The sequence below is a fragment of the Amphiura filiformis genome, chromosome 8 (assembly GCF_039555335.1).
Source record: "Amphiura filiformis chromosome 8, Afil_fr2py, whole genome shotgun sequence".
Taxonomy (NCBI): Eukaryota; Metazoa; Echinodermata; class Ophiuroidea; order Amphilepidida; family Amphiuridae; genus Amphiura; species Amphiura filiformis.
Window position 1 is genome coordinate 64,091,101 of NC_092635.1, and position 15,060 is coordinate 64,106,160.

At 36.1% G+C, this 15,060-nt stretch overlaps 1 protein-coding gene across 1 annotated transcript in view; it reads right to left on the reverse strand.

Moving 5' to 3' along the window:
• LOC140159659 (uncharacterized) overlaps positions 1 to 14,810 on the reverse strand; it is a 125,774-nt gene extending 110,964 nt beyond the window's left edge. Inside the window, exons 1-2 of the mRNA XM_072183154.1 lie at positions 14,401 to 14,810; positions 6,480 to 6,556 (exon numbers count right to left, since the gene is read on the reverse strand). Of these exons, the coding sequence (XP_072039255.1) occupies positions 6,480 to 6,556; positions 14,401 to 14,569 (246 nt within the window). The 5' untranslated portion in view covers positions 14,570 to 14,810. The remainder of the gene's footprint in view (positions 1 to 6,479; positions 6,557 to 14,400) is intronic.
• Between the last annotated feature and the right edge of the window lie 250 nt (positions 14,811 to 15,060).

Below are 15,060 nucleotides of genomic sequence, written 5' to 3' on the forward strand. Positions count from 1 at the left end.
CTTAAAGTGTATGTAGGTGGGATAAAAGCCGACGATCAATTGAAAATTTTGACCTTTCAGTATTGAAGATATGGATTTTTTCCCAAAACACCAAACAAAATAAGGTCTTTTGGGAAAAAATCCATATCTTCAATATGAAAGGTCAAAATTTTCAATTGACCGTCGGCTTTTCCTCCCTGCTACATACACTTTAAGAATATATCATTAGATTTATATAATTTACCGAGGACTGTTATATATCAAAATTTGAAAAATATCAAATTTTTATAATTTGTCATAAAATTTGTATTATATTGTGATTTTCAAAAATGGAAATTATTTCATATCAGAAAGACATGCTTCGTATTCAGAATGCAATTCGATAGGTCTGAGGTGCTCTCATGTCCCACAAAAAATACTGTCGAAACGCAATAAACGCTCATTTTAGATCCCTTAAGTTGGTAAAATATTTGAGAGAAGCGTGGTCATTACTATACTTTATTATTTTATTTGGGCCTCAAAACATAGCATTCCGTAATTAACTTTGCACCGATAATGAAAGTTTGAAAATAATGAATAATGAATATTAAATAATGAAACAGTCACCTACCCAGTCATGAAAACATGTAACAGGAAACTGGGAATCAACTTTCATTAGCCTAATGGCAAATGATAATGATCAATGATTGGTAGGTATTGGTAACTCAAGCAATAATTAGCCTCCAATAAACCATGGAATTAGTAATACACATGGAAGCTGGTCGATCCAACATCTATTGAATTATTTACGTAACATTCTATAGAGGGTAATGATCAAACTATTGTGATAACACTGTAGTCAGCGTGTCTTTGATGTGGATCAGACTTGCCGCCTTTATTGCCAGTTCGTTTATTTACAGGTTTATTATTATGAGCAAAAATCGTGTTTTTCTTGATTATGTTTCAAGTATGTTGTTTTTATTCGGAAAAAAAGTGACAGGGATGTTAGATTTGTAATCCATAATTACAGAAATCCAATCAAAATATAGATTTCTACCCTATACTTACAGATTTTCTTAAACTTCAAAATATTGGAAATCATGCATTTACGCCTAAACCGCTAATTAGCAGTAATAATTGATATGCGCACTTGGCACATGCGTTACATTATAAAATGAATCCCGTATCTATTTGTGTGCCTGGGGCTGCCCGAAATTGCTGTTGACCAGAATGTTCCAGAGTCTGGTATTATTTTTACATCCTGCGTAAAATAAGTTGTATTTCATTTCATTTTCTGTTTTAAAACTGCTATCTGAGGGTCTAGCATATATATACATTTAATCGGTAGGTTTTCACATAATTACATACTTTTAATAAAATTGTATAAATTAAACTGATAGCATTCTGACCATTACGTATAGGGATTTTATAAAATCTGTTTGTGTTCATAAAACTAGTCATGCATTGCGGTAATATAACATAGCCCATTGTCAGGACTTAGTACACGGCCTCGTACTAGTGCCGCATTGATTTTTAAGCGGGAACTTTGATTTTAGGCATGGTACACGTTGACCATGCGTTGACTCAATTGTTCCACTTTCACCTGTACTGCTTTTGTTCAGTATCGCGGCAAGTATGATACTCACTTTGATGTAGTATTTGACCAGCTTCCATGTGTATTACTTCCATGAATAAACTATGCCATTGGGATGAGGCCATTGTGGTCCATAGTGTATGGATCATTAAACCATGGAGGTATATAAATAAATGGAGAATGATCGCCAGAATTCTAATCTCTTAAGTGGAGATTATCCGATTACCTCTATTCAATGAGTCACCAAACTTGAATGACTAGCCACTTCAGCCAAGCTATTGATCTCCACGATGGTTATGAGACTCTACCATGGTTCATTGATCGTCACTCCCAAAATTTCCTCATAGGAATTGACCCTATACATTGACCCGTACCGGAAGGCTTGTAAAAGAGACTGTATAATGACGTCAGCTAGTCAATTAGCTGTTCAAAGTCGCCAGTTTTGATAGCTTATAGTTTCAATGTATGATTGTGCGAAAACCCGATGAAATTTGGATGTTTTGTTCTCAAGTTATGAAACTGTTTTCAACACTAGTTGTGCCGTAACTTGACAAATATACTTAGTTTTCATGTTCATATATTAAGCTTTTAAGGGGGTCTGAGGGAGTTCAAATATAGTGCAAATGAAAGCAAAACGTTTTTACCTTCCGATTGTGAAAAAATTATGTTGGGCCAATTTGGGCCAATTGAGCGAGTAAATTTACCGGAAGTACCTCGGACTTCAGCTAAAATCTTTTCATCATCATTAAACTTCTCATTTTATAATAAATAATTATCAGTATTTAGGCCTAAATGATTATTACAGGGGCCATCATTTTCTTTGGAGGGGGGGGGGGGTTCCAAATAGGCCTATACCGGGGGTCATAACTTTTGGAAAGAAAAATAGGGGTCATAGCCTAATTTAATTTTTCAAGAATCATGACCAAAATGTAGGGGGTCACAATATGACCACAGATATAGGCCTACAGATAGGGTGTTTATTTTATTCAAAAAGACTGATTTCAATGCAATTTTTTGGCGAAAATGACATTTTGATATTAAATTTTCTGAAACATGCGCACTTTCCAATAAACATTATAAGTAACTGCATTTAGCACCCCAATGAAATAAATGACCAGTGAAACAGACTTAACAATGTAATCAGCTTAACATAATCAATATCCCCTGAAATTGCCTATTCAACAATAATTGGTCATAACCAACGTAGTACAAAAGATGCTTGGCTAGATCATTCTCCATTTATTTATATACCTCCATGATTAAACCAATCTTTAATGGCTTCCTGGTATTAAAAAACAAGGGATGCTGGGAAGGTAAATTATGAAACTGTAACCATAGTAACAGCTTCTTGAAGCTTGACTTGAATAGAAAAGCAGAATGTATAAGTGTTTTTATATTAATCATTTGTATCTTTACCTTTGGCAATGAACTCAATTCATCAAGCTCAATTTAATTTTAATGGCTGATGTACTACTTCAGAAGAATTAAAATGCATCAATGAGTATGATAAATAAGTAAATTGAATTGACTTGACATCATTACATATCTGCTGAGCTTACTGTTATTTATTGCATCAAAGACCACATACCCTTCTTTCTATATGATCTGTGCACCATCAACCCAGAGAAGTATCAGAGTAAATTTAGGGGACTACGGGCAGTATCTAGGGGGTGGGGGTACTCATCATGTTTGGTTTGGGTAGGGAGGTGCCACTTAGCCAGTAAAGGGGCAAAGACAACTTTAAAGGGGTAAAATAGGACGAAAATGGTCAAACCTAGGCTATAAGGGGACAAGAATTCTTACATGGGAGCAGCTGCCCCTTTGCCCATGGCTACGCCATTGGTGCCACTGAGAATCCTGATTTTTTTTACTACTTTCCCCCCAAGTTTAGTAACTTTTAAAATTGGGCTTTTTTTCAAAGATAATTGAGAAAAGTTTGAAAAAATTACCCATCCGCAAATACTTGGCTGAGAGAAAGGGGTCATTGATATACCAAAAGGCTGAATATATAACAATTCCCTCATTGTTTTTAAACTTTGTTTAAAAAAATACACTCAGCAACTGAATTTTAAAGGAGATAAGACACAGTGTCAACACCCTGTATTATAAATATTTTTTTCCATAAAGCTCCATACTCCCTTGAAATCAATATTCTATTATTGACACAGATAAAACAAGTATTCCTGAAAAAAATTGGTGTCAGTTCCAATTTACAATGTAACTATTATTTACGCTGACTTGTTTTGTTCTTTATGACCAGAGGAAAAGTTCGACATCGCACGACTCTTTAGGATATTTGGTTTAAAAGATAGAGGGTTATTGCACAAAGTACAACGAATTGGTTTGTGACCGAATGCAAGACATCAATTCATCTAAATATACAGATTTGGTGTAAAAACAACAGTTATGGAGAAAATCACGAAATAGTTAAATTTGGCCAACTTTTTTGTACATCAATATACAGGGTTCGATTTGGCATGTGGGCGATTTGGTTTTGGGCTGAATTGACGAATAGTATCGATATCGATATTGATATTTTTACAGAGCACGTGATATTTCGATATGATGATTCGAATTGTCACGTGATCGTCAAACCTGTACTAAAGGTGTCAGTTCTGCAGGAACTGACACAAAAAATTTACATATGCATTGTGTTATAGGACTTGCACCTGGAACTTAACTGAATGGGCTAAACGTGTTCCTTTATACCTATAAAGTATAATTGTAATTCTCAAAATTAAATATATCACAATTTTTACAGGCGATTTAAAAATCTTTACGGACAAAATGCAGTAAAACATATACACAACAAACAACAGTCGCCGCTAGTTAGTGTATTGCATTTCAAGTTAGTGTACTGGAAACAAAACCCTGGTTTTACCTGAAAACAAATAGATTTTTCTTGTAATAGCAACATCATATGGGGTACTAGAGCATGCACAAATCGTAATAATGTGTAGAATATAGAAACTCTGTCGTATCTCATATGATAGTCATGGTATGCTTAGCCCGAGTCGCTCGGCCTATCTTGAACAAAATTGCCTTGCGTGGCCATGGTAGCTGTTGAAAAACGAGAGGATTTGCTGTACTATCACAGCAATTTTTGACACAAAGATATAGGGCAGAGATGTCAACAAGTCATTTTTTGCAAGTCAAGTCCAAGTCACAAGTCCTTTTGTCCAAGACCCAAGTAAGTCAAGTCATTTTGAAAAAGTTGCAAGTCAAGTCAAGTCACAAGTCATCAAATCACAAGTCAAGTCACAAGTAAGTCACAATTTGTCACAAGTCACTACAAGTCTATTCACCCTTTGGTCATGGTCCTGTGTCGCTGATTGAGGGCACTATTTATTTATCTATTTATTTATTTCCAGTTCAGGTTATGCCGGACACGAGGCCAGCCAGCGGATAATTCATAAAATGTAAATTGTAGGCCTACTAATATTCTTAAATTCTATGGTACATCCATAAATTTCAATTTACAGGAAAGTAACCTCCGACTTGCGTTGGTGACAAGTCATTTTTGTCAAGTCCAAGTCCAAGTCCAAGTCATTTTGTTCAAGTCACAAGTAAGTCAAGTCATTTTGCAAAAGTTGCAAGTCAAGTAACAAGTCCCACAAATAGTGACTCGAGTCAGACTCAAGTCCAAGTCACACGACTCGAGTCTACATCTCTGATATAGGGATGATGACGATGTGTAAGAATTGCACATTTGCATCCATTTTGAAAATTTAAGGCAACATGTAATATTAATTTACTAATTGCATTGAACAAATTCACTTTACATCAAATATTTTGTATCTGTATCTGAAAAGTCCTATGGCATGCCAACAGTGTTGGAAAACGCTGGTATCGTGTAGCAAAATGCTACACAATTTTGGAGTTGAGTAACATTTTTATGCCATAGACATACACACTGAAGTTTGTGCATGTACCAAGAGAAAAGTAATGACAACTAATTTTGCTACGTATAAAAAAATTCTTAATTCCAACACTGCATGCCAAGGGAGGCAGGGCAGGGAGTACTCCCTTAGCAATTTTTGAAGTAGCTGGGAACAAGTCAATGGCATTTGTAATCTGTCAATCTTTACGTTCAATGTTTACTTACATTCATTAGTCCGATGAGTAGGCCTAAGACCTAAGCCTGAGAACATGATTTTTGGCATTATGTGAGAGCAAAAATCAGTGTACAAAATATGGGGTCATTGGTGAGAGAGGGACCGTTTGGATCTAAATTAGGGGGGCATTGGGTCAGAATATGACCTTTTTTAATGGGGTCTTTGGGTGAGAGCCAAAAGAAGCCTAGAAAATCAGTGATAGACAACTCATTGCTGTTCAGATGGAAATATTAGGGTCTAGGTCTTTGGGTGACATGCAGTTCTAAAATATGGGGTCATTGGGTGATAGAGCATGTGCTGGTAATGGGGTCTTTTGGTGACATGGTGAAAAAGGGGGTCTTAATAGCCTGGTCTTTGGGTGACAGAGCACATGCTGGTAATGGGGTCTTTGGGTGCCAGCGATGGTGAAAAGGGGGTCTTAATAGCCCTACATACACATCACCTCCTAAGTGGGAGTACCCCGCCCCCGGATTTCAGCACGTCAAAGCTTCCATTGGCCGCCCATTCCTTTTTTAAAGGAGTTTTATTTCTAAGTTACCAGAGTAACCAGACTATACTCACTATGATCACTATCTCACATGGTGCAAGAAAAACGAATCACGAAAGTCCAGTGACCGCGCCGCCCGAATGGAGGGGCGGTTAGTGAATTTTTGTGGTTAATCTTTCTTGAGCGATCAGAGTCGGAGTGTAGTTGGTAACTAAGAAAAAAAAAACAGGTCTACTCGGACTAACATTCATACGTGTTCTAGAGAAGGGGGAAGCCCCCTTGATCTGTCATCACCATCGTCATCAAAATATGCAAATTGACTTACCCTGTGTGCATACGCCAAATGCCATGTAACATTCACCATCTGCCCAGGTATAAATGTTGTCAATGGACTCTCAGGATCTGTGTAAAGAAAATATGCAATATTTCATGTTGGATTTGTGTTTTTCCTCAATGCCCCCCCCCCCACCATAATCAGGCTTTGTCGTTTGAGGGCTAGAGTGATTGCTCCCCATCACTCCCCTCAAATAAAGCTGAGGAGAGCTTTTTATTGCTCGCCTACCTTTGGTGTACCAAATGAGTCTAAACATCACCGGAAACCCATCTCCCGGGAAAGTGGATCAGATGACCATATCAGTCATACCTGATGAAGTCCTCCGATGTGAAGGACGAAATATTGTAGTAAGTAAAAATTCACTTGATTTTGTCAAGCAAAAATTTCTTTTCTTTTACCTTTGGTGTAACAATAATAACCACATTATATACAGTACAGTAAAAATGCTCTCCTGTAACTCTCAAGGAAAGCGATTAAAAGCTGTCCATTTTTACTCCCGGTTTTTACTTCCATTCATTTAATTCATTTTGTTTCATCCATTCACTTTATTTGTGGCAGTGTTTCAGCTATTAATACGAGTAGATACACATGTATATTTTTCCAGTGGCATAATTAGGGGGGGGAGGGCATATGCCCTGGGTACCTTCTTCAAGGGGCACCAAATTGAACAATTCAGCACCACTTTTAAGATCAATTCTGTACCCCCTCCAAGTGGTGAAAGTCAAGATGTGCCCACTCAGAAGTGGAATATTTTTCAAAATGAAGCCCCAATTGAAGGGATTTGGAGCACAATCACCTCCCCCATAAGGGGCTGTGCAATAATTATGAGCCCTGGTGGGATGAGGGTAAAATTGGGGGAGGGCAAGAAATTTTTGGCAAGCCGAAAGTGTGAGACATCTCACAACTTTCAAAAACTAGTCCCATTAACGGTAGGATAGGGGTTCTTTTTGTGATCTTTTCATATCATTACAATCCATTCAAACAAGATGTTTTTGAAAAGCATTGTTTTGTGAATTCATTTTCTGGAGTGTATTCCCAATTTCTACCAATGGAAAAACCCTGTGTCATGTGTGTTTCCAGCTTACAAGAGCAACAACAGTCAACATTGATAGTTTATTCATTGCACTCCTGTTCAGAACACTTGAAAAGGTGACACAGGGTTAACCATCAAAATTATACTATGATAAAAGCATTTCATTATTAACAAGACTCCTTCTCAACTGAGGACCACTTTCCCTTTTAAAGGGAGTCTTTTTGTTTGGGGTTATAGACGATTTCCGTAATTGACCACTTCGTTGCCGTTGGCAGCATTTGGCTCTGCTAACTCCAGTTTAGCGGAACAGAAACACTGAAAGCGAGGCCAAAGATCAAATTACATACTCCCAATTATGCAAAGTTAATTTGCTAAAGTAAATATAAGGACTAGTAGAGATACATAATGTAGTACAAGCACAATAGAAGTATATTACACTCTAAATTTCAAGGATTTAAAATAAATCCCAAGGGACTGTAGTTAGGGACCAATCAAGTGTTAGATTTAAAATTAAATCTTTAAGATTTAAAATTAAATCTTTAAGATTTAAAATTCAAATCTATAAGATTAATTTTAAATCTAAAATTGATTGGTCCCTAACTACAGTCTTAAGGATTTATTTTTAAATCCTTGTAATTTAGAGTGTATGTTTAGCATTTTGCTAATTTTAATCTGCATAATTAATTAGGGTTAATTAAAAAAAAAAATAAAATGAACTCTAATTAATTATGCAGATTAAAATTAGCAAAATGCTAAACGTAATATACTTCTATTTTACTTATACTACATTATGTACCAAGTTTCAGCTAGGGTCCATATCTCAATTGCTCAATTCTGCTCACAGATCATGTGTATTCAAATTTATAAATGAATGAATGAGTGAATGAATGAATGAAAAAATTAACACATGAGCGAATGAATGAATACAAGTTAAAAAATAGAGGATATTCAATAAAAGATAATGCCAGATCTCAGTGCACAAAATTCACTTTTGCTTCGAACAATATCTTAAAAATCAGACTTTACCTTTTATACTTCTGAATACCATTGTTTTACTGATTGAAGTGGAATTGTTAAAACAATTCCACTTCATAACCTTCCAAATAAAAAATACTCAATTGAAAAATATCGAAATTTGATTAAATATCATTTCCACTATCATGAATATAGCTTTTTAATATGGCAGAAATCTTGTGATATATTGCTATATTCATTTCCTGTTGTTAATTTGCATAAAGAATCCATAAAAATCTATAACCATGATGATACTGGCAGTTGATAGGTTTCTTGTATACTATACAGTGTATGATTGTATGTATTGATATTTTACATCATCATGGCTTTTACACAAATGGGATGAAGAGTTCAGGTCGATTTATATGTAATTATTTTGTGTAAGCTAATCCTAACCCTAACCCTAATCCTAACCCTTATCCTAACCCTAACCCTAATTTCGTGTATAATTACATGAAGGAGTAACCAGAGTTGAAATGCAAAATGTGATATACACCAGCATGCCTTGTATTCCTTTAAATTAATATTGATAAGGCCTAAAAACATTTTGTTTGATTGGCGTAACATTAAAAAAATTAGGGCAGGTCGGTAGGCATTTCATTTTTTTTTAAACATGCATTTTTTCAAAATCAGCACCCCCAAATGAAATCCTGCGTACGGGCCTGGTTATAATACATGTAATTTTCTGTGCTTTTTGTTCTGACCAGGTGGGGGATGGCAAAGGCATTTTTTTTTAATTCAGCAAGAATGTGTGAAGAGATTGCTAACACAGGCAGGTCATTGTGTATTGCTCATTCTCTGATCTTTGTAGATCTTTAAGAAAGCAAACCTTGTGGGAAACACAATAATATGATGCCTGCCTTGTACAATAGCCAGTTACAATTGCACCAGTTACAATTACACAAGTTTACTTAGTGACTTGGACAAATACCTACACTCACTATTCCAGAAAAATACAGCACTAATTTTTTAGGATAAAAAAATATTATCCTGTTTTGACATATGAAACATGGCTAAATCTAGACTCGCTTGCCAGTCCTATATACGCCGTACCTATGTATATTGAGGACTGGCTTACGCCATTTTGGATGTCAATGGAAAATACACACTTAACGATTTGCGCCGGTTAGAAAAAAAAAAAAAATCTTTAAAATTTCATCAATGTATATAAAAGTGGTACCAACCGTATTGTGCTTGCTAATTTAAGACTCGATTGAAACAAAATTAAGGATCGAAAGCATTTTAGTGTCCAAAAGGCAAAATTATCGTCAAAGTTCTGCGAAATCGGCACCCTTGCGAAGGGTTCAGAATTGAATCGGGAGCGAAAATATCCGATCTTTGCGATCAAAAACACAAAATTACAACTTTAAACTTACTATTGGCAAAAGACATTATTATCAAACAATACAGAATAGAAAATTTGACATCATTTTCTCAAAATATTGAAAAAATTTGCTCACTAGACATCGAAAAAGCACATAATCCAATTCCCGCTCAAAGCGTGGGAAACTGAAAGTGCGATAATCGTGACTAGCTAAATCCTAATCCTTTACTTAGTTCTAACTGGCAATAAAAGTCAAATTTTAATATTGGGCAAATTTTTGGAAATAAGGGCCAAAAACATACATTTTTGTACTAAGACTAAATTCAGGTTATGCATTCATTTTTGGAAAAACACATTAATTTTCTTATAAGCCTATCTGTTATTTATTAAAATTAATACCATGTGAAATATTCAATTTATGAGCATATTTTTAGCCAATATGCCTATACTACAAATTTTGAATTCTTAGACTGTGACAAATTTTGCAACTGAAATTGTCAGAAATCATGCAAAATTGCATGTTTTTGGCCTATTTACCCTGAAAATTTCAAACTCCTCAAATTTGACTTTTATTGCCAGTTTGAACTAACTAAATGATTAATATTTAGCTATGTTTAATTTGGCAGAGGATGATATTTTTAATCCAAAAAATTAGTGCTGTATTTTTCTGGAACCGGGAGTAGGCTGGTACTACCTCGCTGTGTCAAAAGTGTTTATGTAACTCTATTTTCCCAAGTAAATGCAGAGTCTGTCAGATATTGTGTTTTGAATCAGCATGAGTTTTTGTATCAAAGTATTTTTGTATTCAATATAAATTATAAGTCCTAAAAAAATTGTATTGCTCTTATATCTCCAAAGTCAGGGTGGGTCTAGACTTCTCCGTAGTCCACTTGCCCATTTTGCATACTTTGGCTATTACATTTAAGCATAAAACACTGATTTGTATTAATTTGTGTGCAATTGATAGATTTTCACATCTGATATTTTCAATCACCATACTCCCTCTGTTTGTTAGCTTCCCATTTTTTACTCGGGCTTTCGCGATCAATAAACTGGTAGATTCCAAAATCAGAATTGTTTAGTATTGAAGTGAGCCATTATAATTATGGAAGATATTTTGCATTCAATAACTTTTATTGTCACTAATTATCTAATCTAATTATCTAACTCTTTATGACCATTTTACTATTGAACTCTTTAAGGGGTGGGATATGAACGTTTGGACAGTATTTATTTTGGGACATTAGAACACATCAGACATATCGAATTGCATTCTGAATACGAAGAATGTCCTCTTGATATCAAATAATTTAGATTTTTGAAATTAGCAATGTAATACACATTTTATGGCAAATCATTAAAATTGATATTTTTTATATTTAACAGTACTCGAAGTAAACTTTATAAATCTGATGATTTATACTTAAAGTGTATGTAGGTGGAATTAAAGCCGATGATCAATTGAAAATTTTGACCTTTCAGTATTGAAGATATGGATTTTTTCCCAAAACACCAAAAAAATTAGGTATTTTTGGGGAAAAAATCCATATTTTCAATATGAAAGGTCAAAATTTTCAATTGATCGTCGGCTTTTCCTCCCAGCTACATGCAGTTGAAGAATATATCATTAGATTTATAAAATTCACTTCGAGGACTGTTATATATCAAAAATGCGAAAAATATCAAATTTTAATAATTTGTCATAAAATTTGTATTATATCGTGAATTTCAAAAAATAAAAATTATTTGATATCAGAAAGACATTCTTCATATTCAGAATGCAATTCGATATGTCTGATGTGCTCTCATGTCCCACAAAAAATACTGTCGAAACGCTCAAAACGCTCATTCCAGATCCCTTAATTTTAACATGTTTAATAAACATCAGTATAATTTTAAGTTCAACGGAATGCGTTCATCATGATTAAATAATAATATTTTTTATTAAAATTCGACTATGGCATAGTCTAGGGTGATGGGTCAGTTGACTATGGCATAGTCTAGGGTGATGGGTCAGTTGACTATGGCATAGTCTAGGGTGATGGGTCAGTTGACTATGGCATAGTCTAGGGTGATGGGTCAGTTGACTATGGCATAGTCTAGGGTGATGGGTCAGTTGACTATGGCATAGTCTAGGGTGATGGGTCAGTTGACTATGGCATAGTCTAGGGTGATGGGTCAGTTGACTATGGCATAGTCTAGGGTGATGGGTCAGTTGACTATGGCATAGTCTAGGGTGATGGGTCAGTTGACTATGGCATAGTCTAGGGTGATGGGTCAGTTGACTATGGCATAGTCTAGGGTGATGGGTCAGTTGACTATGGCATAGTCTAGGGTGATGGGGCAGTTGACTATGGCATAGTCTAGGGTGATGGGTCAGTTGACTATGGCATAGTCTAGGGTGATGGGTCAGTTGACTATGGCATAGTCTAGGGTGATGGGTCAGTTGACTATGGCATAGTCTAGGGTGATGGGTCAGTTGACTATGGCATAGTCTAGGGTGATGGGTCAGTTGACTATGGCATAGTCTAGGGTGATGGGTCAGTTGACTATGGCATAGTCTAGGGTGATGGGTCAGTTGACTATGGCATAGTCTAGGGTGATGGGTCAGTTGGTTTGTGTGAGAGATTTAGTGAACAGTGAGATAGAGTAGATTTTAAGGGGGTACTACACCCCTGGCCAATTTTGTGCCTAGATTTGCATTTTTCTCAAAAATTATAGCGCATTGGTAACAAGTAAGATATGGATATTATAGGGGCAAGGACTACAACTGAAAATTCAGCAACTCGAGGCAAGTAGTTATTGATTTATTGATCAAATACTGGTTTTCCCTCATTTTTGACTGTAACTCCACAACTGTTGTCTGTGCTGAAATAAAATTTCCAGTGCAGTAGTTGTAGTCCTTGCCCCTATAATATACATATCTTACTTATCACCAATGCGCTATGATTTTTGAGAAAAATGCAAAAATAGGGACAAAATTGGACAGGGGTGTAGTACCCCCTTAATGGCTTTGCAGAAAGCTGGAAAGTAAATGGTTAAAGACTCCTGCAAAATACAGGATAAAAAATTGGGAGAAAGATAAAAAAAAATCCCCATTGCATCATTTTGACCCGGTATTATAGGCCTAGATACCAAGTTTTTAGAGAGACTGTACATGTTGAGCTTCTAAAAAAGATTTTATTAGGACAATACACTTTGTAGTGTGCAAACAATTGGTATTTTACACTTTATTTTGGCCCATGATCGGGGTGAATTTTGGTGTGATTTTCTTTCATTTTTTGTCCCAAGGGCTTTTTCTCTTTCATTTTTTTGTCAGGGGCACACTCTGCCCCCTCCCCACCCACTGGCTATGCCACTGTTCAACCAGTACATGTATGATCATTGATCCACTACATGTATGATAGCATGCACAAATCATTTATAGAATAATATTCATAACTGATGAATAATTTATAATAACTTGAATCAATATACTGACCCACTTTGTAAATAACACTTATTAATGGTCATACATACAAGTCAGTGTGTGTCCAAGTAGAATGGTGTTAGAAAAGGGCTTTATTTAATAATATATAATCCCCTTACCAATTCAGCTAAATTTCCTCTTTAAATATTGCCTTATTAAGCTTCCAATAACACAGTAAAATGTATGACATCACAAGGCCTTCTCTGATGTATTAGCATGATTAGCAAACAGTCAGAATCAAATAGTAAAACCTTGAATCTTCAACATCTGTAGGACCAAATCCTAAATATATTTTATCTATGATATCAATCATTATGCTGCTCCTCCTCTGAGTTTTTCTGGACTAAGGGATCATAGGAGTATTATCTGGAGCTTTTTATAGAGCTCACAATTTGAATCACCCTTATTTGTTTGTTTTTTATTTGTATTTTTAGATGCATTTGAATTGGACATTTGCACTAGTCACCTAACCATTGCATAAAATTCATTTTGCCCCCCGAAAAAAAAAAATCCTGGTGCCGCCACTGAGCATCATCATCATCATCATCTACTTACTTGATTGCATTCCACAAGCTCCAGTTGTTCGAGCATTATCCAAGAAATCCACATCATCAGTGGCGTAGATTTCTTTTTGACATTGGGGGCCGGGGGATGGTGTTGGAAAAAATTTCTTGAAGTATAGTGAATTCAGCCCCTTTTGGCCACATAATAAGCGTGTGGTACAAATGCGTGTGAAGCGTGCAAAAAATTTTGGCATTTTGAAGCTAAACTGTTGAAATATGGTGCAAAAATGGAATCAATTCGCACGAAGCGCGAAAAAAATTGCACTTTGGGGGCTAAAATAGCCAAATAATGAGGTTAATTTGGTCAGAAACCCACATACAGGCGTCAACATTGGGGGGGATGATTGTATGGACCACCCCCTGATAAAATATTGGGGGGAGTAAATCCCCCATCTCCCCGGGATCTACGCCTATGCACATCATATTTCATCATCATCATCATCATCATCATTATCATCATCATCATCATCATCATCATCATCATCTCATCAGCGTCATCATCTACTTACTTGATTGCATTCCACAAGCTCCAGTAGTTCGAGCATTATCCAAGAAATCCACATCATATTTCCTCGCTGGAGGAAACGTAAATCTGACATGAGCTGAACACAGGACCACTAAACTGGCGCCAAATAAAAGTTTCACAATCGTCATGGTGACTGGATGGGAAACTAACATGCGGTTGTTATGGTGGTGATTGGTTCACTTTGGTGCCCAAACTGGTGATGGTGCCGATAGACGAGAATTCCGATTCTGATGATATGACTGTACTGTCACTTGGGCAAGTTGATCCAACCGCGGCAGGCTCTAAAACTGTTCAACCGGTGTGAGTCCTTCCTGCTGCTCGATGAAATAAAATGAACATTCAGCATTTATTCTACTATTCAGCAGGGTCTGCGTCAGAAATGCGTAGAAACGTTACGGTAATTAATTTATATTTCTCTGAATGTTTTCCCTGCAGTGTTTCAGTCATTGTCAGTGCAGGGGGAAATTGGCAGTTTTCAGGTCTGCAGTTTTCAGAGTGCTAGCGCGCCATCAATGTTTCCGATAGGTATTGTTTGGCCCGGATATTTATTGAAAGTTTCGAAAGAGGGGGTAATCCAGTGGGGGAGGCGGCCCAGGTCTGAGGCGGCCAATAATTTTGTTCACGAAGTGAACATTTCCCCAAT